The sequence below is a fragment of the Delphinapterus leucas genome, chromosome 9 (genome assembly GCF_059928025.1).
Source record: "Delphinapterus leucas isolate spDelLeu-1000000601 "Yukka" chromosome 9, BTC_Dleu_Yukka2, whole genome shotgun sequence".
NCBI classification, from domain to species: Eukaryota; Metazoa; Chordata; class Mammalia; order Artiodactyla; family Monodontidae; genus Delphinapterus; species Delphinapterus leucas.
The window spans coordinates 98,672,170-98,699,750 of NC_143137.1; the positions used below are offsets into that span (position 1 = coordinate 98,672,170).

At 53.1% G+C, this 27,581-nt stretch overlaps 1 protein-coding gene across 7 annotated transcripts in view; it reads right to left on the minus strand.

Moving 5' to 3' along the window:
• Nucleotides 1-27,581, minus strand: part of TNS3 (tensin 3) — a 226,005-nt gene that overhangs the window by 112,251 nt on the left and 86,173 nt on the right. For 2 of the 7 annotated variants that reach the window (XM_089917889.1, XM_022593157.2), the window contains exons 5-10: nt 14,498-14,550; nt 12,595-12,766; nt 10,737-10,787; nt 9,062-9,184; nt 5,471-5,535; nt 2,752-2,835 (exon numbers count right to left, since the gene is read on the minus strand). In XM_089917889.1, coding sequence (XP_089774015.1) covers nt 2,752-2,835; nt 5,471-5,535; nt 9,062-9,184; nt 10,737-10,787; nt 12,595-12,744 — 473 coding nt within the window. In that variant the 5' untranslated portion in view covers nt 12,745-12,766; nt 14,498-14,550. Of the gene's footprint in view, nt 1-2,751; nt 2,836-5,470; nt 5,536-9,061; nt 9,185-10,736; nt 10,788-12,594; nt 12,767-14,497; nt 14,551-15,789; nt 16,021-21,795; nt 21,950-23,071; nt 24,279-27,581 lie in introns of those variants that run through there. The other 5 variants (XM_089917885.1, XM_089917884.1, XM_030761484.2 and 2 more) reach the window with 5 other exon arrangements.

The window sequence follows — 27,581 nt, forward strand, 5'->3', positions numbered from 1 at the left end:
CCAGGGCCCCGTCAGCTCTGGCCTGTGCGCCAGACCCAGGCTTGCTGGTTACCTAACGTTCCCCCGCACTTCCCCGCCCCAGCCAGGCTGGAAGGATAACACACCTCAGACCTCTTCCAGGCGACCCCGAGGGATGGCCCCGCTCCTCAAGCCCGCCCTGCAAGCCGGGGCAGGAGGACATGCAGAGTGGACGAGGCACAGGGAGCCTGCTGGCCTCAGCGGCCGCACTCCCCCAAAAACACATCCTCGGAGAAAGGATCTGCACATCTGCTTCTCTTGGCAGCTTTCTTGCTTCAAGTTCAAGGTTCTTTCAGACACTCAAGGCATCATGTCAAAAACTACAGAAATATCAAAACCCAAATAATGCTGTAATGTTGGGGAACTTTCCAGCAATTAGAAACACCCAGGAATCCAATCCTGGTGTCTGCATGCCCAGACTTTTGGCCTCCCTTCCCTCTACCTCATGGGACACAGGAATGACCCCCGCCCAGGACCTCCTTGGGCTCCCTTCCTCCGCACACCCTCAGGAGAGGTTTGCTGTCCCAAAGAAAAAGCCGATTACCTGTCATTTTCCCCACTAAACTCAAAGTGATGGGACCCGCTTGTCCCAACTCTTTCGTGGAAGGAAAGGAAAAGCGGAGAAGGAAAGGAGGTCAGAATTTCATTATTTATCTCATCACTTCCACGATGCTGACAATAACTAATGCTGGAGGAGGATTTTCTTTAATTACTTATCAAAGTGAAAGGGCCTCCAAGTTAACGGGAGCCTCTCTGACACAGCAGGCTCAGCAGCCCTGCAGGAGGTTACCCAGGGGCCTCCACAAGTTGCTCCTGGGGTTTGCTCAAGGCGACAAGTGCAGGGAGAGAGAAGGGCTCTTGCCCGAGGAATTCTGCTGGAAGCAAGCAACCTCCAATGGGCCATTGCTGGCCAGGCTGCTGCAGGCCAATAGCTTGGTGGCTTTTAGGAGTGAGGCACAAAGTGACAGAGAATTTGCCGCCTGTCAAGTGGACCTCCTGCCTCTCGAGCTCTTAAACCCAGTATTAATTAAGTGAAGGGCGGGGGAGGCTTACTGCTGAGGCTCTAAACTTCTTGGACCACAAACCCAAGCTCTCACCACAAGATGGATTTTAAAATGGTTTCTTGAGTTCAGTCCTAAAACAGCCTGCAACGCTCCCTCCCCCTGTGGGCATTTGGGACCACGGCGATGGGTCCCATCACCACTGTGCCTGTCCCCACAAATGCGGTCATCACACATCCTCCGGGTCTCAAATATTCCTCCAGAGGTACTTATACATTCATTCAGTCGTTCACCTGCTTCATTACGAGGTGGCAACCATCTTCCAATGCAGGCGCTGGGCGGGCTGGCATTGCCCTCATCTGTGGGTGCGGGGAGATTAGCCTCAGAATGCAAAATTTAACCCATGCCACCCTCATAAAATGCAAATACTACAGCTTCTGTCGTTCAATGATGCAGGAGAACCATGGGCACGTTAAAGTGAGATGTTTCCCTTTTTCGACACTCATTCAACGGTATTAAAAAGCTGCAGTAGCTGGGGCTTCCCTGGTGGCGCAGTGGTTGAGAGTCCGCCTGCCGATGCAGGGGACATGGGTTCGTGCCCCGGTCCAGGAAGATCCCACATGCCGCGGAGCGGCTGGGCCCATGAGTCGTGGCCACTGAGCCTGCGCGTCCGGAGCCTGTGCTCCGCCACGGGAGAGGCCACAACAGTGAGAGGCCTGTGTACCGGAAAAAAACAAAACAAAAACGCAGTGTTCTCGGTTCCCATCTGCAGAGGAAGTGGGTCTGGAAGGCAAGTGGCCACTGGCTCTTCTCAGGCCACACACCTGACCCTCCTCTGGTTCTTCTCCACCTGGGCCTGGTGACAGCGTGGATTCGCCTGGGAGCAGGCGGCAAGAGGAAGTCTGCTCCCCAGGGTCCCTCTGCAGCATGTGCCAGGGGCCACGCCGAGCAGGAGAGAAGGGGAGGTGGGCCAGGGGAGGCCGAGGAGAGAGAAGACTCCTGGGCCTTTGAAGCTGGCCATCAACAAACTTGTGTGTGTCGACAGCTTTACTGGACATAAGCTGCTTTCACCTGCTTCCTACTGCCCACAGACCATCTGTTAGAGTGGCCATGACAGAGACCACGTGACCTGCAAAGCCCAGAGCATCCGCCATCCAGACACAGTTCACAGATCCCTGGTCCAGGAGACAGCAGCCAGTCCCAATACAGAAATGGCACCAACACCAGCAGAGAGCCATCGGGAAGACCCGATGGCTAAGCGTGTGGGGAGGGAGCCCTGCGTCCACGCCGGAGCCAGCCAGGGGCCCCCCGGCACCCACACGCAGGGTGGCTCATCCTTCATCACTGGACACCAAGAATCCCTTCCCTCCTAATCTTGGCTGGTCAGGAGAGGTGCGTCTTCCGTCCCTACATTTTTTTTTTTTTTACTTTGGAGTACAATTGCTTTACAATGTTGTGCTGGTTTCACTGCGCAAGGAAGTGAATCAGCTACATGTATACATATATCCTCTCCCTCTTGGACCCGCCCCCCGATCCCACCCATCCAGGCCACCACAGAGCACCCAGCTGAGCTCCCTGCGCTATACAGCAGGTTCCCACTAGCTATCTCTTTTACACATGGTAGTATATTTATGTCAGTCCCAATCTCCCAATTCATCCCATCCCCACACACACGCTTTTAAACGTAAAATCTCATTCACTTTTTCACTCTGGCTCTGGGACAGATACATACCGTTTCTGGGACGGCTGCATTAAAGCTGAAAGTTTATCATCATAAAATTTCTTCATTGCAAATCTGTCGAGGGCTTGGTCAGCACTGGGGAAGCAGAGAGAGAGAGAGAGAGAGAGAGCGCACACGCTTTAACTCCATGGCCACCGCAGGAGGCCGGGTTGTGGGGAGTGACATGAGACAGGCCCCGAGGCTGTTCTGAGTGGCTGGCACCCACTAAGAGCTCCATTTTGCTACACCCCCTCCCCGGGGAAAATCCACTTTAGCGTCTCTTCTAGGGCCTCACCTCCCCCAGGAAGACGTTCAGGGCCAAGTGGAAGCCAGGCTTGCAAGGTCTGGAGTCCCCCCTGAAACAGCAGCACCCGATCCTAGGATGTGGCACTTTCTGTGCAGCATGTCCGGCAGGTGGGAGAGTCACCTGCCTGCCGTTTCTCACCTGTGGGCACAGGCCCGCTGTCCTATCTAAATAACCATCTAAAATAATAACGTTGTCTACATAAGGGGCTGGGCTGGCAGGGGTGCACAAAAGCAAGGGTCACTTAAGCACTGAATATTTAACATACAGAGCACGTAAGTTTTTCAGAGTAAAAAGTATAGTTACACATTCACCTATATATTTTATTTATTTTTTTTTTTTATGTGGACCATTTTTTAAAAGTCTTTATTGAATTTGTTACAATATTGCTTCTGTTTTATGTTTTGGTTCTTTGGCTGTGAGGCATGTGGGATCTTAGCTCCCCAACCAGGGATCAAACTCCCACCCCCCTGCACTGGATGGCAAAGTCTTAACCACTGGACCACCAGGGAAGTCCCTCACCTATACATTTAAAAGTATTCCTTTTTCTGGAATTCGCTCGTTTTATTAAATGCTGATAATGCATTTTGGTCAAGGTTTATGTTCAGCATTAATATTGTTAACAGTATTCATAATATTAGCAACAACTCCATCTTTATGAACTCTTATCTTTCTGGTGCTGGTACCAGAATGTTCTTCCTACTTTACTTTGTGACTTGAAGTGTCTGTTTTGATCTGGACACAGTTTGTGACAAAGGCCTTAAAAACGTCTGCTCGCCATGATTACTTCTGAAAACAGTATCTAAGGGGAAAATAGTAGAAATGATCAAAGATGTATCGAGGAGAATTTGTCATCACGGCATGCTTTAGCGTACAAGATCATTAGACGGAAGCAACTGAAATTCTAAAGAAAACCTGCAAACGACCTGGATAGGCAGAATTGGTAAATGCTAAAATACATAATATTCTATTCATCTATTCATACTGTTAGTCCTAATAGTACCAGCAGCGTTAACAGCAGCTAATACCAGCACCGATGCTATTCCAACTGTCTTACACGAAACGACACACTGAATTGTCACAAAACCCTGTGAGGCACAGCCATCGTCCCCGCTTCCCAGGTGAGGACCCTGAGGCTTAGAGCCTTTCATGTGAGTTGCCTGACACGTGAAGCTGAGACACACTTCTATTATTCAGAAAAAGTGGTGCATTTAGAGACAGTGTCATTGATAAGCTTTAAGTGACTAAGGCTTAGCCTCCATGCTTTCCAAAGATGCCAAGACTGCCCATGGCGCGTGGAACTCTGGTTCCAGACAGAGCTGCGCTGTTGTGAGCAGGTGAGGTCTGCTCTCTGACCAAATGTCTTTGGCTCAGCAGAGGGATGTGACGTGACCAGGAATCTCAATTTGTCTGGCACACACACAAGTACTTATTATCACCAAGAAAGGATCTCATTTTTGCTCTGGGGTTGGGTTTCCTGCCTGGCAAGCAATGGGCTCCCCAGTTTGTTTCCAGAGAAAACATTTGGAAAGTCAAATTTCACTCCTTAATGCTAGAAAGGAAAGGGTTTATCGGCTAATATGAATGGGCTTATATTTCCTCAGAATGGAGTGGTTCATGCTTCACAAAGTGGCCATTGAACAGAGAGAGCCAACGCAGATGCAAAACCCATAAAGAATGATATTTCTGAACTGGGTCTCAGTGCGAGTGGAGACGTGTGCTCGGAAAGGGCATCTGGGTCCACCAGCACGGCCAGCGCCAGGAGGGCTGGCACGCGGCCGCTGCCTCACTCACTGGCCTCGCGGTGCCTGTCGTCTCCAGTGGACGGGACCGGCCTCCTGTTGGCGGCACCCACACGCCCACGGCGCACCTCCTGAGAACCGGGCCAGACCAGGCTTCCCGCTCACGGGCCATGAGATCATAAGCAAGCTGCCTCAGTCCACCAAGCCTCAGTTTCCTCATCTGTGAAGTGGGAGCAATGACGGCTCGCTCCTAGATTACCTGGGAGGATTAAGCAACAAAAAGGAAACGTGCAAAGTGCTTCCCAGAGGCCCACTGCATACAAACATGGCAGCCATGCATGCAAACCATGGCGGCCGTGGCCACAGCCATGTACAGAATTTGAGGCATCCAGTGAGACAGCACTGCTCTTCTTTACTAACGGTAATGTTTGTCCCTATCGTTCTTGTCAGAGAATGACAGTGCACTCACTTTATCTTTGACGCCTCCATGAAGTCTTCAGTGTGAATCACTGCACACCTACGAAAGTGTCTTTCTCACAAGTGCAAACCCTTAGCTGCAGCTGAGCTTCTAGGCACCAGGGACACGAGCCTCGGCCTCCAGGTCAGCTCCCAGGCTGACCGCCTCCCGCCCACCCAGCCTCAGAGCATCCCTATGCCCACGGCGGTGAGGACGCTTCCCTCTTACCTGGCAGAGACATTGGTGAAGTGCATGTAAGATGATATGACCACGCCGATGCGTCCCTTTCCGCCCTGCAGGAGACAAGAGAGGTCATTAGAACAGGAAAGCACTCGTTCATTCACGGGATGGCAAAGAGCCTGCCTCGGAGGGGAAGCCAGCGTTACCCCCCTCTGGTCCCTGTTCTGGGGGACGGCAGCACCCAACTCAGCAAAGAACACACATATGGGGTGCTGATAGCAGGAGCAGGTGCTATCCGGGACATCCGAGGACACTCCCGAGGGCAGGTCTGCACAGAGGCGGCCAGTCAGTTCCTCATTTCCCAGTGAGGCTGGAAAAAACTGTGTTGGGTGGAAGCAATTAGCGTGACTTAATCACCCAGGTGAGAGAGACCCGAACGCCCCACTCACAGGCTGAGAGGGCTTTGAGGGCTGCACACAGAGCCCTGAGACGTCCAGAGTAGCAGGACAGCAGATCCCAGGGTGCTGCCAGCATCACTGTCACCACCTACCCAGCCCTGCCCTGTCACACACAGGGGACCCTCAACCGAGGCAGCGTTATGGAAAATGCATCACTCGATCCGTAACCACAGACATGCACAGCCCGGACAAGGCAGCCCGGCAGGGCCTCGGACCAACATTGCCAACAGGAGAAGGTGTCTGGAAGCACCACAGCTCCGTGACAGGCCACCTCGACCAGAACCGTGGACTGCCACGTTCTGAAACACACTGCCATGACCCACAACGGCGACCAGCAAACCACAGCCCACCAGCCCACTTCTGCCCACCACTTGTGTCCCTAAGAGTTAAGAGCCATCTTAACATTTTTAAACAGTTGAAGAAAAATCAAAAGAATAATATTCCAATGACACATGAAAATCATATGAAGTCCAAATGTCAGTGTTCATAAATAAGGTTTGATTGGGACCCAGCACGCCTGTTTGTTTAGGAGCTATTTCCACATGGCAGTGGCAGGTGGAAGTAGACTGTGGTGCCCCAAAGCCTTGAAAGTCCCGTCTGGGTCTTTCAAGAAGAGCCAGCAAGCCCTGATCTAGAATCCCATGAGCCACCATGGCTGTGACAACAACGTGCAGATCGTACGTCTACTCTTGAAAGGGAATGATGGAGGAAATTCAGGTCCAAATCTGGCGTGTGACTGTCACCCAGGAGCGATCTCCTCTCTGTCTCATCAAGGGCATGCCTTACAGAAACTCAGTGCAGACACACAATCAGCCCTTCACTGCTGAACCCTGGCACCTGCAGTTGTCACTGCGCAGCTACTGGTATGTTTCTTGTATAAATTCACCTGCAGGGAACAACAGCGCCGTCAAGTCAGGCACGCGGGGCGGCTTCACTGCCCCCATCTCCAGTGCTTTTCGTTACGTACGCACAGGAAGTCTTCGAGCACAAACAACATTCTTTAGGACTGGAACAGCTTTTGTCTGCTCTTAACAAAAATCAGAATCGCTGACTACACAAGTCCCAGCGAGTATCCTCCACCAGCAACTCAAAACTAAACCGTGTGGAGGTGGGTGAAACTGTCCAGAAGAACCGCAGGCAATATCTACTCCAAACTAGTGTGAGGGGGGACTTGGGAAACAAACACCACCCTTTGTATCCGGCAGGGAGACAGGGGTCTCACAGTCTGGCCTTAGTCTGCCCTCCCCAGGCCAAGACGGTATTCCTGGCACTCCTGGCAGTAAGAGCACATTCTGCAGGGCTAGCAGGTTTTGGGGAAAGTCAGCAATCTCACCCCCCGCGGCAACTATGATGAACTTCCCTTAATGTTCCCTTAAGTTCAAATCACAAGAGGGTTTCTCTCTCATGGCATGTTTTCTAGCTCATCTTGGAAAGGGTTCATAGGCCACCAGAATTAGGGCAAGAGATGAGCAAACTGTTCCCCAAAAGTTTCAACATGTTCCAGTTTAATCCCACCAACAAGACTTTTCCCAAGAGGCAAGCGTAGTTTAGAAGAGGGACACGTTTTAGAGAACTCTGTGACCTAAGTTCATCACTTGTGGCCCGGATGTTGTAAATAATATTATAATTTGTTTCATTAAAAAAGTGAACTGAAATGGAATGCATGGTGAAGGGGGTGCGTCTCAAGGTCCAGGGACCAGAATCCTCTGGAGACACAGCCGGCAGCAGGTCTGGGTGCACCGGGCGGGCATTTCTCCCCAGGGTCAGGCACTGCAGCTGCTCCGGGTGGGTTAGGGACCACTGCTTCACAGGCCTGTGAAGGGATCTTAGGCAACAGTGGCCCATCAGTATTATCCTCACTGTGTCAAAATCACCAAGCCAAGCCCAATGAAAAATACAGACGTTTTTTAATTGACAAGAATTGGTTTTGTTTTTTTAAAAAAAAGTCTCTTTCTTTAAGTTTTCACCAAAACACAAATGTGGAGAGAAGCTCCTCAATATAACACAATCCTTGAATAAAAGCTCTGGTTAACTTAACTTAGTAAGAGAACTAACGGGGCTCCCTGGCTGTCTGAGGGAGAATGCGATCAAGTTAGATGTCAGAAGAAGGGATAAAAGCAGAGAGCGGCAAACGCACTGTGTGCGCCCAGTGGCTTTTCCTCCGGGCCAAGTGACCCTCAGATGCCCCAAGCGTGGGAGCTCTGAACATGGTCAGCCACTGTCTACCCTCCTCATTCTACAGGCAGATCTCAGTGCCCTTGCAGGAAACTCACACAGCAAGTCTGATCATTCGAAGGGAAGGTTCTTTTACACTAAGGTCCCTAACGCAAAGGGTTTTTGTGCAGCTTTTGAGTGTGAAAAGTCTGAAGGAAGAAACACATTAAGGTGGAAATGTCTATTTTTTCGAGACGTCCTGATGGTCATAAGAATTTGGTGTAAAAGATACAGGGCAGGGAGCAGCCCCCTTCTTCTGGGAAGGAGACCCAGCCACTGCACTCCCCGCCCCCCCTTCTCAAAGCATTCCTCCCACATGCTGCATGAGCTCCAGGTGTCTGGGAAAACGGATCAGATCTGAGGAATCCACGGTAGTACAGGAAAAGGCTACGGACAATCCAAGACAGTTGAGAAACTGGAGAAGTAAGAGGAGAGGTAGGTTCCAGAAGATGGGAGGGCAGTAGGAGGAGGGAGGGGTGCAAAGCAGGTCAGCGCAGCCAGGACGATGCGCTGCTGTGCTCACAGCCAGCCCCGGGCACCCTGCAAGGGTAGACATGTCACGTCCCCTTCGGGCTGACCTGCTTGGAAAGGACCATAAGCCTGCTGCAGCAGCATCCTGCCCACAATGCCAAGCCAGTCGACTAGCACACCTCAGGCGGCACAGAGCCCAATGCCGTGCATCTTAATAGCCCCCTTCACTTTTTAAAAAGCACTTCCCATGCAAAACAAAAATGCATGAAAATGAAAGGATTCCCTCCCAGGGGTCCCTAACCTTAGCTTCACCATGTGCAGCTATGCATTCAGGGACCTCCATCCTATACATTCTGAAGCCACACTCTGGGAGACTGGATGACTCTCCCCGCCCCCCACCCTTAGAATAAGTATGAAAACCTAACCACAAACCCCTAAAGAAGCTGGAAGTTAGAGTGAAAAGGTGGGCCCCCTGGGCCCCCGAGCGGGTGCTCACCCTGCAGTGAATGACGACCACGTGCTGGGGGTCGCTGTTCAGCCAGGCCTCCTGCGCCTTGCAGATGGTACACACCTTATCCAGGGGCGGCGCGTGCAGCTCTGGCCAGCCCACGTCCAGAATCTGCGGGGAGAGAGAGGAGGGTTCCTGGTGTCCATCTCCAGAAGCCCTACGAAGCCATCTCATGATAGTTTTTTTTAATTTACCAAAGTATTTCATTTTAGAGTAAAGAACAACGCTGCATGCTCCTTTTCTAAAACTTAGTGGGAATTATGGCTCCTTTACTGGAAAGAAAAATATGAAGGATTATGTTTTCCCCAGGAGACATCTACTCCCGGGTCTTATCTGCTTTTCTGCAGCTGGAATGACAATTCTAGAAAGGGCTTTGCCGCTAATGGTGCGTGGCTCATGGGGAAAGAGGCCCAGGCCTGGCAAGATCTGAAACAGGAGTTCTTGGCAGGGGTTGCCAAAATTCCTCCCTTCAGACGAAAATCGCAGTTTGGGAAAACGCTGAGAGCCATTCCTCCACACAAAGGGCAGATAACTTCTCAGAGGGAGATGCCTATCACACGTGACACTCCCCAAAGGAGAGGAATGTGCCCAGGAGGGAGGGAGGAAGGCCTTCAAACCTCGGTTACAATTCAGGAACAAAGAAAGTCATCATCACGAGATAAGGAACCTGGCAGGTCTGTGGGCAAAACATGGCATCTCTGAGCCACCTGACACATTCCCAGCTCTAAAACTGAGGGCCACGCAGTGCTGTTATTTTTGCTTTCCATTTACTTTTTTAAGAGGGGAGGGGAATGCAGAGCTCTGCCTTATTATAAAAGCAATAGAAATTGTGTAAAATGATGGAAAAATTCAGAAAACCGCTGGAAGCAGGGAAAGGCCTACACCCCTTCCACCACTCAGAGCAAAAGCCTGTTCTGGTGAATCCCTTACACTCTTTTTTCTATGTACATTTAGCAAATACATAAATTCTATACTCTGCCCTTGTTAACGAGCATTAAAACAGGGAATTCACCATGTTACTACTTTTTTTATCCTAATGGCTGCAAAATGTTCCAACATATGGAATACGGTATGCATACATATACCATATATACCATAACTTATGCTTATGCAATCTTAAAAATTTCCCCCTAAATCTTTGCTGTTAAAAAGAATAATGGACAGAGAGGGAGTGCATGGATGTACAGAGGTGGCAGGAAGATCTTTGAGGTGAAAATGTTCTGGATTTGATCGCAGTGGTGGTGACACAAATCTACATATTTGAGATGGCACAGAACCACACACACACACACACACACACACACACACACAGCTGCTGCACGTAAACCCAGCGGAAGTTGCATGCAATCTGTGGATGGTACCAATATAAACTTCCTGGCATTAATATTTTACTATAAGTTATGCAAGACAGTACCACTGGGGAAGACTGGGCCAGGGGTATGTGGGATCTCCCTGTATTCTTTTTGCATTTTCCTGTGAAGTTATAACTATTTCAAACTAAAAAGTGTTAATAAAAAAAAATAAGCCATGGATATGAACAGTTCCTAATACCCCTCACTAAGTCATATTCCACAAAGACTTGCTACAAACCCTTTTTGCACAAGCAGGATAAGCATCGTGGACCTTTAACAAAACTCAGAATATAAAGAGCTAAGATCCATACCTTTGGGTTAAGCTTTGTAAGGTCATATCTCTTTTCCGAAAGGTTTAACACCTACAAAGGGGAAATAAGAAGCTATTAGACTAAACATGGTCCTCAGAAATCAAAGAGGATACAACTGCATTCTCACACGCTACTTGCTTTCTAGATGTAGAGGATTATAAAAGATTGAAATGTACAAATATATAATTGTCACAGAATGAAAAGCAAACAAAATAAACAAAGAATGACAGCACACAGATCCTACGGAACTGGACTTGGCCCCCAGAAAGCATGGGATTCTTCAGAGGAAGGACGTGTGGGAAGGAGGGCACCTGGTCCTCAGGGAGCCCAGGCCCTGACACTCCGAGGCAGCCCAGAGACCCGCGCGCTCACAGAGAAGCAGAGCTGCCTGCGAAACCTGACCACGCCTCGAGGAAAGGAACAAATAAGGACAACATTGGAGCAGAAGGGGCTCCCCAGCCTTCTCTCTCCGGAGATGGACACTGTGGAGAGCTGAGAGGAGGGGTGCTCCTGGGGTGAGGGCCCGTGGTTCCTCTACCCCAGAACAAGCTGTCTCCTACACCTGTGGACCGTGGGCCCCATTAGAACCTTCTTCAGAGGGCCGACGCCTGTGGCCTGACAAGACAGCTGTGGGCAGGGAGGTGTTCTGTCCCCACAAGCACCTGTCAGGGCACACAATTCAGACGTACACGGGGGAGGAGATGCACTCACCCCGGGTTCTGAACTCAGAAGCCATGGAAGACACACAGGTGTGTCTTTCTTCAGATTGTTCAAAAAGGTCCCTGTCCCCAAACAAGGTGAGCATCCGGCAGCCTCGCCATTTTGCAAGGGGGCCTCTGGCCAGCGTGGAGGGAAGAACTGCCCCAGCTCCCGGGGCTCAGGCCCCAGGCCTTCGCGGGCTCAGTGAACAGCGCGCGGGGCAGGAAGGACGAGGCGTGGAGGGGACCCCCCATCCTGGGCCAGGTGTCAGGACGAGGACACCGTTCCTGCAGGGCAGGCGGCTCTGGGAGCGAGGACGGGCTGGGGTGATCTCAGGGGCTGGACCCCGCCTTCCCTGCCTGTCACCAGGCCATGCTGAGGATGGGCGGGCGTCAGGGGGAAAGGCCGCTGGGCCGCGCAGGGGCTGCTGGAAGCCACCCGGAGGTCACCTCCCCCTGCTCTGCTTCCAGGGCCACCCGCCCAGCCCTTCCAGGAGGCCGATAAGGATGGCAATAACTACCCTGTCGTTTAAAGAGGTCTTACAGGCGGGTCTGGAGAGGTGCGAGAAGCTGTCATTTAACTCAAAGAGCGGAAGACGGAGCCGCAGGGCCGTGCTGCAGGACCGGCACTGGCACGGAGGGAACACGCAAGAGCAAGGGGCCAAGGAGGCCGTCCAGGAAGACTCTGCTCTTCCGCGGTCTTCCTCAACTGGGGGCTCCATCCGACAGCCTCACGTGTGTTTGAAATGGGGCCAGGACAGACGCCGGCTCCTGGATGCCCACCCTCCATCCCCCGATTCGCTTCAGCAGGAGGGAAGGAACGGGGCTTTGGAGACGGGGACGCCAAGCCCAGCAGCCGGGGCAGAAGCCGGCGGCCCTCGGGGCACAAGTGCGGAGCCCAGACGCCCCAGACCACCGCGGGCCGTGCGCGGCAGCCAGTACGGCCTCTGTGCGATGCGTCCCCCTCCCCGGCACCTCTCCCCATCCACCAGGCCCCCAAGGGCGCTGAGCTGCGCAGGGACCAGGCTGCCTTCCCGCGCGCAAGCTCCTCAGTCCACACATGTGGGCGCCTTCGCCAAGCTTCAGCAAACTCAGTGTCCCCCAACGTCCCCACCCTTGGTGTCCCCTCAACCGTCCTCACGCTCTGCGTCCCCGCTCACCAGGTAGTTGTCCCCATGCTTGGACCGCAGCATGCGCGTCACCTCCTGCAGGCTGTGCAGGTACGACTCCTCGGAGCAGCCCGCGGGGAAGGACACGGCAATGATGCGCTCGGTGATGTAGGTGAGGTCCAGCTCGCGGCCGTCCTCCATGGCGGGGCTCAGCCCTGCAGGCCTGGGAGACACGCGGCAGGCTGTCAGGGGAGGGGCTGAGTGCCAGGACAGCAGAAGTCGAGGGACATTTGCTCACTGTTCACACCTGGACCTGAATACAGGCATCTGGGAATTTACTGTGCCCCATCCCAGGAGGGCACACATCTCAACTTCCTTAACGGTCATGACTGGGGCACTATAAGCTACGAGCAGGGAATACACAGAGGAAGAGAGGCTCGTGGCAGAGCAGCAGGCCTGATGGAGAACCTGCAGAGGCAGAGTCTCAGTGGGCGGGCGTCGGCTCAGAGAGCCTGGACCTTGGAGGGAGGAGCCTTCCTTGCTCTGGGTATCACAGCAGGAGTAGGCAGCAGGAGAGAAGCCCATGGCAGAGCAGAGGCCAAGACTGGGAGAAACCTGCAAGTGACTCGTCCCGTCGGCATGTAGCGTCCTGCGGCAGGTGCGGAGGGCCCGCGGGCCCAGGCAGGAAGCTGGCCTGCCCTGCAGCAGGGGATGAGCTGGGAGGGAATCTCAGCAGCTGGGAGGCAAGCGCTAGCGTCTCTGAGAAGGGCTGTGCGCAGGCTCTGCTGAGACCGCGCGTGGGTTAACCCGGGGCGTGCAGACAAGGGCAGGCATCAGGTATGGGAGGATGGGGCCTGGAGGAGGGTAAAAACGCCAAGCAATGAAGCCAGCAGAGGGGAGGGCTGCTGGTGTGGGGAGAGCCCGGAGCCCGGTGAGCCCAGGATAATGCTTCCTGCACGCAGCATCCAGGCTCTGCTTCACTCATCACTAGGACGGTGCTCTGGGGACCACGGGCCCCAGAGCCCCTCCCAGGAGAGGGCCCTAGGGCTGCGGGTGGTGTCAGGGACGGAAGGCAAAACGTCCAGCGGAGAGGTGCCGGGGTCAACCCCAAGACAGCGACAGCCCACAGTGAAACTACAGAAGGGTGCAGGACAGTCACGGGAGAGCGATTTTAGTCCATCAAATTCCCCACCACCAGCTTTAGGGGTTTGTACTTGCTGTTTGTTTACTACTCTTGTTACATGGGTTTCTCGCCTAATTCTGAAAAAATTTTAAAAATACACCAGATGGTTTTAACAAACTTCCAGGCACCCAGTCATCCAACTTCAAAACTGACACAGAGCCAACCTTTTTCCACCCACACTCCCTGCTACCTCCTCCATCACTTTGACTGCACTGAAGAAATCCCAGATATTGTATGTCATTTCACTTATAAATATTTTTGCATTTATTTCTAAAAGACAAAGATTTTTTAGAAATATCTACAATGCCATTATCACGCCTGAAAGAAACAATATCTTTAAATACCCAGTATCATAAATGTATTTTTTTAATTGGTTTATTCGAATTCAAACAATCACCAAGATTTTTCTTCTCTACCTTATGCATCAAACATGAATGTAAAAGAGTTTTGTTTACTTTAAAAAATCAAATCACATTTTTTGACACTGGTATTAAAAAATAAAGACTTCATCCCCAATGTTACGTTTCACAATCAAATCACAGCTACACAATTATTTATTGAATGTTTCCACAACCAGCGTTTCTAATGCTGGGAGATTACATCCAGAAAGAGACACAAACATGGTATTTATCACCTTTGAGCATTTATCTTTAAAAATGAAAACGACATTAAGATTACTACAGGATAAAATAACACCGTGCCCAGGCTTCCTCTGTGAGATCTGACCCAAGGCCAGAGGCACACAAAGGAGTTTCGGTGATGGACACTCACCTGGATGGTTTGTCACAGCACAGAGAAGCAGGTGGTGAGCGTGCCCCCGGAGTCTGCAAATGACAAAACAAGGGTCATTCTCAAGTCCCCTGTCCTGCCAGCCCGCACATCGCAAACCTCACCGAGAAGGAGGGATGGGAGCCTGATCCTCTGTTTAATCGTAAATGGTAAGTCAGACCCTGAACTACTGGCTCCTCTCATCACCCGGGAGGGTCGACAGCTTATCAGGTCATCTCGGCCCTAAGACTCCAGATCCCAAGTGACACAATTCCATTGACCAACAGCAGGACGGCTTCCCACGTGGGACAGCACAACAATCCCCCGTCGGGGCAAGGTAAGCGGTCCCAGCACAGGTAAACGCTTGTCCTGCATGTCCTGGTATACAGGAGGCGCTCAGTCAACATCGGCCATTATTGCTATCATTATTGTTCGTATTGATATTTACTTGAAAGAACCAGTTAATGACTTTGAGGGAATTCTCAATTTTTTCCACTTTTTTTTTAAAAAAGCTTATCCAACAGGGAAAAAAAACCCTCAGGTTATAATTACTTTACAGTTTACATAACCCTTCCCTGTGTGTGTGTGTGTGTGTGTGTGTGTGTGTGTGTGTGCGCGCGCACGCGTTGTAAGGGTTATGTTATACTCTAAGGCTATATATACACTCTTTCAGGAGATGCATCCAGCAACTTTGTGAGAAGGAATTATCCCCACATTTCAGAAGTGGGGAAACCAAGGCTCCGAGAGGTGTGAGGTCTTGTCGAAGATGGCAGAGGGGGAGGAGAGCCCAGACGTCCCCGTCTCATCTCCCCGAATGCCTTCCTCTCAGGAGGCTCCTTCCTCTACTGCCTTCTGTGAGCTCCTCCCTGCCCGCTGCATCAAACTTATTTTTTAAGTATTGGGCAAATGTAAACTGATTCAGCATTTTAGAAAACAGCTTGTCCGTAAATATAAAATGCTCTTAAAAGGTCTGAAGCATGTGACTTAGCAATGTGAGGAATGACACTGAGGAAATTACTGGAAAAGTCCGTGAGACTCTATGGACAGGGGCGCTCACTGCGCTGTGATGTGTGTAACAGCAAAAAATAGACAACAGCCTAAGAGGTCAACCACAGCGCCTCAGTAACATTAGATAAACCACGCTACCCTGCAGACGGCGACACATGTGTGGGCCTGGAGAGAGGCCGTGACCTATGACGGCAACAGCACTGATGACCACAGACGGCCACATGGCTGCTCACCGGTGCAGAGTACATGATTCACACACAGACCCACTCACTCCTATACACGCACACCTGGCAATGTGTGGCCAGAGTGCACGCTGACGGGGCAGACGTTTGCTTCTGGAATGTCCCGTTACATTTTTTCTTCTATGTGCATTTTCTTCCCTTTCTGCTTAGAACATAGCTCACTTCTGTAACCGGAGAGAGAAAGTGTAATGCCTCCAGGGTCAGCTCAGATGAAGTTCCAGCTCCTGGTGTGGCATTCAGGCCTCACGGCCACAGTCACGGAACTCAGACGCCCTCCTGGAAGGCAAACAGGGAGGAAGCCGCCAATGTGGGGGTGAGTACGCAAAGCTGACTGGAGACCTCTGCTCTCAACTATCGACCAGCACAAAGGGATTGATTCTGTCTTCCGATACTTACAAACCTCTCTGCGTTTTCACTCTGCAAACTCCGGTCTGTGCGAACACACGTGACAAAGCAAAGCAGGAGAGAAGACCATACCCTGGGGGGAGGGAAGGCCACGGGGGCCCTGCGGACCAGCCCCACCTGCTGACGTCCAAGCACGGACGTGACCAGGCCAAGCTGCTCGCCGCCAGGCCGCCCCCTCCTCGCTGCTTAGCCGGAGAGGGAACGTCCCTCGTCATTCCTGACACACGGAAGCTGAGTTTCAAGGGAGCCACAGAGACTCCTCCAAAAGCCCCATCCTTCCATACTCTCTCCTGGTTTGACCTGAAGGTCGGTCCAAGAGAACCGTTTTAGTTTTGCTCTGTAATTCCCCCAGAATTAGCACAGGAGCGCGAGATACTTCCTGCTCTAGAAGGCACAGAGCTGGGCAGCTTCCAGGCCTTGGGAAACATCAGGCCCCAAGAGGGCAGTGAGGGTGGGCCTGGAGGGGTAGCACCCACACTCCCCACAGCAGCCTCAAGGCTCAGCAGCTTCACAGGGGGTCTGAGCCAGCCCTCACCCCCAGCAAGTCCTGAGCTCCACCACCCTTTGCATGATGGATGTAAGCTAGATAGACGATAAATACATAGCTAGATGGTAGATAGGTAGACAGATAGATTGGATAGGTGATAGATACATGATAGGGTTAGGTAGATAGATAGATGATAGAAACATACACACACACATACACGCATGAAAGATAATTAAACACATACATACATACGGACAAGCGATACAATCAGAAGGCCAGGCCTCGGCCTACCCTCCCAGCATTTCTCAGTTTCACCTGCAGCCTGAGCTGTGTCCTTTGCCAACTTACACTGAAGTAACACACACCCATTTAGGATAAGGTGACACCATCCATAAGCGTAAGTTTGTCAATAAAGAACGAACTCCTTGAAGGCAGGCCCTCTATGCCTTCCAGTACCTGTCCCCATCCCCTAACTGGATGACAGGGGCTGGAACTGCCACATACATACCGACTGTGCACCCCAGCCTGCCGGTGAGGCTCCTGGCCACTCCTTAGGTGAGAAGCCTAGCGTGGAGGTGGGCTGAGGGACATCACATGAAGCGGATGCCACTCAGGGGGGTGTGGCCAGTGCCAAGGCCCTGCGGTGGGACTGTCTGCATCTCAGGAACCAGCAAGGGAACCAGTGAGGCCAGAACAGGTACACAGGAGGGGAAGAGTGAGGAGGGGATCTCTAGGATGAAAAAGGGAGGCCCTCTGGCAAGTCAGGGCCCCCGAGAGGCTGGAGAGAAAGCCCCTGCCTCCTTTCCTCGCCGTGCTGCCCCTGCACCCCACAGCAGCCAGCCGTGCCTGGGGCGACAGGGCCTGGGTCCATCGACCACGCAGCCCCCCGGGCTTCACTATGGGAGGCAGCAGTGTTCCACCGGCACTGTCCTGTAAAAGGCCACAGGTGACTGAGGTCAGGAAGCAGACCCACTCGTGGTCAGCCACCTGGTTCCCAGCAGGAACCCCAGGACGGAGATGTGATTCTCCTCACTTCACGGTTTGGCAAAAAGCATTCAGAAGTACCATTAGGTGTCTAGAATCACACGGTTAAGATGCAGTAGCAACTTCTGACACCAAAATTCTGGACTCTTTCGATCCCCCGGCCCCCGACGGTCCACAGCCTATCCTGCTGAGCCTGTCCCCGGGTCAGACTGGAATCAGTGAAGTTAGAGGAGCTTTTCCCTGGGGAGCTAGTCTAGTCCTACGCCTGGAGGATGGAGCAACCGTGAGCAAGTCGCCACTTCTAAGCCAGTTTCTGAGGTTTGATGTGCATGAAATCCTGCAACGGGAGAAAACTTCACTCTGGGGCTGTATCTGGAACCAAGCAGATGCAGGGGACGGGACCCCGGACACACTGGATAGAAGCCCCTTGGCTGCCCGGGGAGCTCTGCCGTGAGCAGATAGCGAGGGGCACGCCCCACGCCCAGTGGAAGGGGCCTGACGAGGCCCAAACACCGTGCTTGTCAGGAAGGTGACATGTGATGTCTCTGTGAGTCTTTACTTGGAAGCAGAGAATTTATCTACTTTTGGGGCTAAAAAGCCAAAGTCTCCCTTTATCATCACAGTATATTTCATGCCTTAAGAATAACGGAGAGGGCTTCCCGGGGGCGCAGTGGTTGAGAGTCCGCCTGCCGATGCAGGGGACACGGGTTTGTGCCCCGGTCCGGGAAGATCCCACATGCCGTGGAGCGGCTAGGCCCGTGAGCCATGGCCGCTGAGCCTGCGCATCCGGAGCCTGTGCTCCGCAACGGGAGAGGCCACAACAGTGAGAGGCCCACGTACCGCAAAAAAAATAATAACTGAGAACCAACGTACAAAAGTTTCTTGAAGACAGTCCCTTGCTCATGAGAAACCCTGCATCCTGAGCTCGTGGAAGTCTAAAGAAGCCTCTCTACTTGTAGACCCCTGGCCCCCAGATCTGTGCTGCAAACGCCTTTTCTCCTGCTATTTTGTAAGAAGAAGCTGTCCGCCAGCCTTCCTGGGGAGGTTTCGGAGGCTTCGGGCTGCAGGCCCCCACCGCTCTCCGTAGACCTGTGCCAGCGCCCCGGGTGATAGCAGCACAGCACCTGCCGTGTTCCTCCCAGTCTCCAGGGCGATGCTGCACCGTCCCCACCTGCCTCTGCCCTGCCCAGCCTCCTTCACCTGTGTCCCCTTTGGCACATGCTTATCACAGCTCTCAACTTCTAAATGTGCTAAGAAAAATAAGGGCAAAGGGAAGAGACACAGGTGGAATCCGTGCTAAAGGTTAAACATACGAAAGGTAACCCACAAAGCCTGGGCTGCTCGAGGGGCTGCTTCTCCTTAAAGGTGCTGCTTGAGGCCCAAAGCTCATCTCCTTAGACCACTATGTAGTCCTGGGACCCCAGTGAAGTCACTGGCCTCCCTGGTAAAATGACAGCTTTGGATCCAGCGCTTAGAAGGTCTGGTGCAGCCCTGTAAACCCTGAGTCCACGGATCCAAAACAGAGAGGAGTGAGCCATCCACCAGATAAAGAATTAGATGACCTGCCCGGGGGCTCTCTTGTTTAACATATTTTTCAAATTATTAAAGCTCATTTATTTTCCTAATGGGGTTATTTTTATATTTGAAATAGATGTAGCAATAGCAATTCTGCAATCATGTGGCCATCTTTCAAGAGAGCACAGTGACCACCATGACATTTGCATGCTGACACAAACTTCTGTTATTAAAAGAGAACAGAGAGGGCTTCCCTGGTGGCACAGTGGTTAAGAATCCGCCTGCCGATGCAGGGGACACGGGTTTGATCCCTGGTCTGGGAAGATCCCACATGCCGCGGAGCAACAAAGCCCGTGCGCCACAGCTACCGAGCCTGCGCTCTAGAGCCCGCGAGCCACAACTACTGAAGCCCGCGTGCCTAGAGCCCGTGCTCTGCAACAAGAGAAGCCACCACAATGAGAAGCCCGCGCACTGCAATGAAGAGCAGCCCCTGCTCGCCGCAACTAGGGAAAGGCCGCGCGCAGCAACAAAGACCCAATGCAGCCAAAAATAAATTAATTAAATAAATAAATTTTTTTTAAAAAAAGAGAAAACAGAGACTGGTGCACCATTCGCCAAGACCAGGGGTAGCTCAGTCCAAAACACTTGGTGACAGTGGCCCAAGTATCGCTGGGAGAGAAATGCTTTGCCACTGATAACGGCGCCTTTCTAAGAGGGCAGACCGCTGGAAGGAAGGCTGGGGTTCAGACAGGCACTCCACCGTTTGGGAGCAGACGCAGGGCAGCCACGTACTTCCAAACAACAGAGGGAGAGAACAGTGGGGTCCTGGGGTCCTGGGGTCCTGGCGGGGACTACCAGCGTGAAAAGGCCACTGGAAGCTCGCGGGGGACGAAGGCCAAAGCACGTGTCCAGAGTGGGAGGGCAGCTGCTCCCCGGGCGCACACCCTGTGGGCCCCGCCCGGGCTGAGTAAAGACAGGCACCCACGGTGCCCGGAGGGGAGGTGGTCCCCTGCACTCACAGACGTGCGTGGTGTATGGGGCAGAGGGGGCGGCGGGATCCTCATCCACTGGGCAACACCACCTCCCAGGAGCCGCTGGCTCCCCAGGGTGGGTGGGGCTCCGGGCCCCCGGGCCCCCAGCTGACCTGAGGCTTACTTGGTTCAGTCAAACATCCTGCACCACCTCAAATCTACAGCCGAACCTCTGCTACCCTGACAGGATGCCAAGAATTACTAGGGGCCCTTGTATCTTATACTTTTTCAAGGAAAAGATGTAGTGGATGCATGACAGTAAACAAACACCCTGAAGACCTTACTCTGGACGCAAAATGTGCCGTCGAAGGCTTTGGAGGAGGGTGCTGCAGTCACAGCCAGCAACCGTGTCCAGGCCAAAGAACGCCAGGCTCCGTGTCTCCAATAATCATCCATGAGAGGCGGATCGCTGGCTTCCTATAGGCTTCCACGAAAAGTGCTTAACAAATCCAACGCAGCAATGACACAGCACCAATGCCACATCGCCAAGGGCCCCAGCAGAGCCTAGGGGACAACCTGAAAGGCTTATGTGAGGGATCGGATTCAGGGTGCAGAGACAACAGCTGCTATAGGCCATGTGCCCCATCACCCTCCAACGCAAAGGGCAGGAAAGTGGAAGGGAAGACATTCGGAGTAAGCCCCACTACACAGCAAGTAAGCAGTGTGGCCTGGGCTAGAACCACGCCCACGCTGCTCACCATGGCCACCCTCCGGGCATCTCCCGGAGTCCCTTCCGGCCCTGGCGGCTGTGAACGCAGGGCCACACAGGGACAGCCGGCTGACCCAAGGCCAGGGTTAGCCACATAGGCTGTCCCTGAATTACTAGGCCCTGCTCTCCTTCAGATGAAGGCCTCTAAGTATAGGTAACAGAACCCTGAATGCTCCAGCTGTGTGACCTTGAGCAGGCAGCATGCCCTCTCTGTGCCTCATGCTCCTTACCCATAACATGGGCTGATAACTACAGCAACCTTCTCTGCAAGGTTGTTGTAGAGTTAAAGCAGCAAAGGCCTGTCACAGACCCACAACAGGGCCCAGCACAGAGTAATGCATTAATAGCATTTACAGAGACATATTCTCATGTGTTTTCCGGGAAAGCATGAAACGGTGTGAAAGGAAAATGAGAACAGAGAAAGCAGTGCCTTAATGAGAACCACTCAGGGGTCAGTGAACGCATGTCAGCAGAGGAGAGGAAGCCACGGACACTTCCCCGTGAAGACACAGCAGCACCCATCCCTGTCACAAGCACACTTACACACACACACACACACACACACACACACACACGGTGGACAAATCAAGCCTGTGTTGCAGGGGTTGATGCTAATGCAGCGTTCTCATGTCCCCTTGCCACAGGGTGAAGGGTGGGGACTGGCCTGGCTCAGGAGGCCCTGGGTGAGCCCCAGCCCAGCAGCCTACCTCATGGAGTCTCCCTCACTCTCCATCCTCACCTCGCAGCCCTCCTTTCAGTTCTCCCAACACATTCGCTCCCTCCTGCCCCACGGTCTTTGCACATGCTCTGCACCCACTTATTCAAGCCCCACCTGCAGCACTCAGCTCAGATGTCATCTCCCCAGCAAAGGGGCCCCGTATGCATGTTCTGTCTACCTTGGTCTTCTCGACCGCACTGACCTCAACTGCACAGAAACAACCAGGGTGTGAATTCTTGTCTAAGCTCTACATTCCCCCGTTGAAGACACAGCAGAGGCACTGGCGGCTGGCTCCCAGATGCAGCTCAGCCCTGGGAGCGGTGTCCTGAAGGCAGCAGGCAGCAAAACACAGAGACCTGCAGGATGAAGGAAGGAATAAACCAAGCACTAATTTCAAAGATTCAGAGGGGTGATCTGGCCACGTTAAGAGGCGGGGGGGGGGGTACTGTTTTACATTTCAGTAACGAATATCTACCTAGCTTTATTTTTAGGATAACAAAAATAAACGGGGGGACTTCCCTGGTGGCGCAGTGGTTAAGAATCCGCCTGCCAATGCAGGGGACATGGGTTCGAGCCCTGGTCCGGGAAGATCCCACATGCCGCGCAGCAACTAAGCCCGTGCGCCACAACTGCTGAGCCTGTGCTCTGGAGCCTGCGAGCCACAACTACTGAGCCCACGTGCCACAACTACTGAAGCCTGCACACCTAGAGCCCATGCTCCGCAACAAGAGAAGCCACCGCAATGAGAAGCCCACGCACCACAACGAAGAGTAGCCCCCGCTCGCCACAAGTAGAGAAAGCCCGTGCGCAGCTACGAAGACCCAACGCAGCCAAATAAATAAGTAAATAAATAAATGTATTAAAAAATAATAATAATCAAGACATGGGGTACATTTACTATTTAAGTGGCTTAAACAGACTCATCATCTAAAAGAATAGCAGCTGAAGAGTAGCAGCTCTCTGTGCCGCCCCAAGGTTACAACATATGGGATCAATGAAAGGGGAGTGGTTGGTTACTAGGAAGGGATTTTCCATTGAAGAGCCAGGTGGTGAAGCGCCAACTTCAGACAACCCCGTGACCATAAAGTACAGCCTGTCCCCACAGACCGTCAAATGCGGGTTCTTCTCACTGGCTGGGTGGGACTCATATGCTGCGCCCACCCGGGTACTGGCTACTGTGACACACGTTCTCACCAACAGGATCCTCCAGATCACCCTGTGGAAGCGTTTGGTGAGATCCCCGCAAGACGAAACCGGAGCAGAGGGCTTCCTCTCCAGGCACACTGCCGACCATACCGGGGAGCTGGTCGCAGCTCTCACCAGGCTCGCTCCCCGCACCCGCTCACGGGGAGAAGGGTGGCACTGGGATCCCTGGGCTGGAGCAGGTGAAGGCTGCACCCCTGCTTCCCACCTCCCCTCGCCCCCTCTGGCTTTCGGGTGAAGAGCAAAGAAAGAAAGACCTTTAGTGAATGCCATACCGGGAACTTGGCAGGGCCTGAGGACACATCAAGGATGCCAGCTTCCCCAGAGTTGCCGGACCTGTGTGCTGGTCCCAGCCATGCTGACCAGCCCCGAAACTTGCGTTGTGAAAGGCCTTATAAAAAGGAACAAAAGGCACGTTGCATAACCACAGCCAGATTCACAAGGAAGCACGGGACTTGGTGGCAGTGCACAGATGTCACCGCCAGGCTGGGGACTGGGGAGGGGGCTCCATTAAGATCAGCTGAACATCTCTGTACATTCTGTGTTTGTTTCTCCAGGAAAATGGAGTTAAAAGTACATTTAAAAACTTTTTGAGGGACCTCCCTGGTGGTCCAGTGGTTAAGACTCCACGCTTCCACTGCAGGGCACATGGGTTCGATCCCGGATCAGGGAACTAAGATCCCGCTTGCTGCGGGGCAGAACCACAAAAAAAAAAAAAAAAAAATTTGAAAGGCAACAGCTACCCACATCCAGTTCAAATACAAAGGCATTCATTTGTTCACTCATTCACTCACTGCCTGGATAGCAGGGTACCTGCTTTGGAATCCTAATGCCTAGGTGAGGCCCCAGCTGTCTGACCTTCAGAAATTACCTCTCCGTTACTCAGTTTTCTCATCTGGAAAGTGGAGGTATTGGGAGGATTAAATAAGGAAACACGTGCAGAGCTAAGAACAGCACCTAGCAGGTAGGAAGTGCTAAATGAGTATCAGCTTTGCACTCAATCCTCGTATTCAGGCACCAGGCAGGGATCGGCCACTGAAACGCAACTTCCCCACAAGCCCACATCAAACACAGTAACCACCCAGGACCACAGCACCATTCAAAGAAATAAGACTCTGGGAAAGAAATCTTCCCAAAGTCAGACAGCCAGCAAGACACCGTTCCCTTCCAGAAGGAGAATACCAGAAAACAAATTCATTATCAGGACTGCCCACCTTAAGAAGTTTTTTAGGACTGCCCACCTTAAGAATTTTTTTAGGATTGCCCACCTTAAGAATTCCTTTCTTAATGCTCCTACAGGTGAGCAGTGATTATGATGAATTACTAGAAAATACACACCCCTCTTAAGTTAGGAAGCTAAGGTAACCCCCAAGCTCAACTATGAGAAGCAAGGTTTTGTTCGCACTGAGATTATGTCTGTACTTATTCGTCACCAAATAATCAGAATTCTGAGCTGCATAGGCTGGTCTGAACCATATGTAACGCCAAGGCTGATGAAGGAAGGGAGGGAGGCGTCCCCAGGGCAGGAGGGTGGAGACAGTGCTTTCACAATCAAGTCCGATGTCCCCAGAGGGGTTGATGGGCAGAGGTCCTCAGCTCGGGCAGTGGCCGCCCCCAGGAAGCAGGGGGCGGGGGCCAGGGTCAGGGCTCGGTGCTCCACGCGACTTTCACTGCCCCATCGCCACCCAGCGAGGACAGAGGCAAACAGAGGAGAGACGCCAGGGACAGACTCGGTGCCAAGTGCAAGTGGAGGCCCTGCAGATCCCTCTGGGGAGGAACTCACTGTGCTGCGGAGGGGCACAGCCAGTTTCTCCTTGCGGAAGCAGCTCCCTCCTCGCGCCCTGTTCCCTCCCTGCCACTGGCCTGATGCAGGCGGAGGAGTGGTGACAGGAGGGGCGGCTGGGAGCGCAGTCTCAGGGCTGCAGCACAGGGCCCCCAGCCCCACAGCGGAGCAGAGGGCTCAGTGACAGCACGTAGGCCTGCGCTCAGGGCAGGGACGCGGGCTCTGGCTGAAGGCTCCTGCCAGGGCCCTGCAGGGACCGGAGAGGGACCAGGAAGGACCACACAGGGCGGGGGGCCGCGTCCTGCTGTCACTGCCGAGTCCCACCTCCCTGGGGTGCAGAAAGGTTAGGCCCATCCTCGTAAGTTCCCCCAGGAAACTTGCCAGGGTTCCTGGGAAGGCAGGTGTCCCAGAAACTAACAGGTGCGTGCCCACCCGCCCGCCTGCCCTCCTTCTGTCCTTTTTAATTAGCACAAAACCAAGAAACAAACACACAAACGAAGTCAAAGTGCATAGCTGGACCAGAAAGAAGAAGCAGGCGCCATAATACCTCCATTAGCTCCTGAATTGTCACGCTCCTTGGGCTCCGAGCTTCCAGGAGGGAAAAAGGAGGTGGTGGCTGGACACACGTCAGACCGTGGGGATAACCGTGGCTGAACAGGTGGCCCAACCTGTCTGAGGCTGGATTCAACCTGCTCACGGGACACCCGGAGCTACAGGAGGAAGGACAGCCAGGGCCGGGCCAGGAGCGGCCGAGAACCAGAGCCCCATCCCCCACTTCAGAACCAGAGCCCCATCCCCCATGTCAGAACTGGGGCCCCATCCCCCACTTCGGAACCAGAGCCCCATCCCCCACTTCAGAACCAGAGCCCCACCCCCCACTTCGGAACCGGGGCCCCACCCCCCACTTCAGAACCAGAGCCCCATCCCCCACGTCAGAACAGGGGCCCCATCCCCCACGTCAGAACCGGGGCCCCATCCCCCACTTCGGAACCAGAGCCCCATCCCCCACTTGGGAACCGGGGCCCCATCCCCCACGTCGGAACCGGGGCCCCATCCCCCACTTCAGAACCGCCCTCCCCTCCCCAGCTGTCTACCCTGGAGGCTGTCTGATGGATTTCATTTTATGAAATGGTCGGATATGTTCCTTAAATTGAAAGGGAGATTCATGTAGGCCCATTTTATAATTACATCTAAACAGGCATTCTTTTATCTTTTATCATTTATGCCGTAACAAGGACATTTCATTTCTTCCCATAGAGGACCACGGGGAGGGTTGTGGGAGGCTCTCACAGCCCTGTCCCTGGAAGGATGGCCAGGGGGTGGAGGGGTCCGCTCTGGAGGAAACCACGTGGGTTCTCCTTCCAGGCCAGACGCAATGGAGGCCCCGAGCTGAGGGGCTCCAGTTTCTGTCTTAGGCCAGCTCGGTCCCCACAGGACGGCAGGGGCTTCCTGAGAGGGGCCGCGGGGGTGAAGGGTAATCGGGCCACCTGTCCCTTTACCTGTCACGTCAGCAGGATTTTTAATTCTGCTGAGCATCGGTTCTCACGTCTGTGAAATGGGTCAACGATGGCAGTGTCCTGGCTCCATGAGAGGACCGGAGAAGTCCAGAGGCACCTAGCCCCGTGTCTCATGGCGGTATCGGCTCAAAGCCAGACTCTTCACCATCAGGGGCCCCAGAGGGAGAGACAGTCCTAGCCCAACTCCCGCATTTCACGAGTGAGAGACATGATTGGGAGGGGAAGTGCACTCTGGTGGGGGAGCAGATGGGGCCAGGTGTGGTGCCCCAAGGACAGGCTGTTTATTCCTTACTCCGTGGTCATGGAGAACACGCCAAGCCCGGGGATCCAGCTCTCAAAGACACCATCAAATTCCCAACAGGAGCATTCTCGGTGCCAGCCAGGGATATGAGCAGCCCAGAAGTGACCTGCATCCCCAGGAGAGACCAGACACACTCTCTAGAAAGTAAGGACCTGTGTGATTATCGCTGGGGTAGTGTCACTCATCCTGGGAGGGCGAGAGCTCTCTGCAGAGAGAGGGCTTCAGCAGCAGTGATGTGAGGCCACTCAGGGTGGTGCCCAGTGGGGCACTGTCCTGTCCTGCAGGCCTATCCTGCGCCAGTGCCCAAGCTTCCCACCAAGGATGGCCCCACTGAAATCCAGGGGTCCAGAGGAAAAGGCAGGCCCCCTTTCTGAGAACATCTCTGAAATGGTGTTCCCTTTTTATAGGTGAGGATATTTCCCACATTTAAGTTGCTTAAAATGAAACAGAGAGGTAAATATAAGACTGTGAATGTGGAATTAAATGCTGGATGACAATGGATCACATTCAAGAAAAGACAGGGACTTCCCTGGTGGCGCAGTGGTTAAGAATCCGCCTGCCAATGCAGGGGACACGGGTTCGATGCCTGGTCCGGGAAGATTCCCACATGCCGCAGAGCAACTAAGCCCATGCGCCACAGCTACTGAGCCTGCGCTCTAGAGCCCGCGAGCCACAACTACTGAGCCTGCGCTCTAGAGTCTGCAAGCCACAACTCCTGAGCTCACGTGCTGCAACTACTGAAGCCCACGCACCTAGAGCCTGTGCTCCGCAACAAGAGAAGCCACCGCAGTGAGAAGCCCACGTACCGCAACAAAGAGCAGCCCCCGCTCGCCGCAACTAGAGGGAGCCCATGTGCAGCAATGAAGACCCAACGCAGCCCCCCCCCCAAAAAAAAAATTTTTTTTAATAAATAAATAAAAGACAAACACATGTTGAATTAAAATGGAAGATGAGTCTTGGCTGGAGCAGCTGGGAAGCCACGTCAAAGTTTGGGACCTACTGCTCACTGATTGGAATTAAACTCTGTCTTGCCCTCCAAGAACCAAATAAATGAGGTCACACCATAACTGACTGGCCCCCCCACCAATCAATAACTGTATGGTCACTCCATTCATTCTGGAAGACAAATGCCTGCTACCCAGGGCTGCCCACTGAATGCTCAGAGCCAGCCTCCACAATTCTGT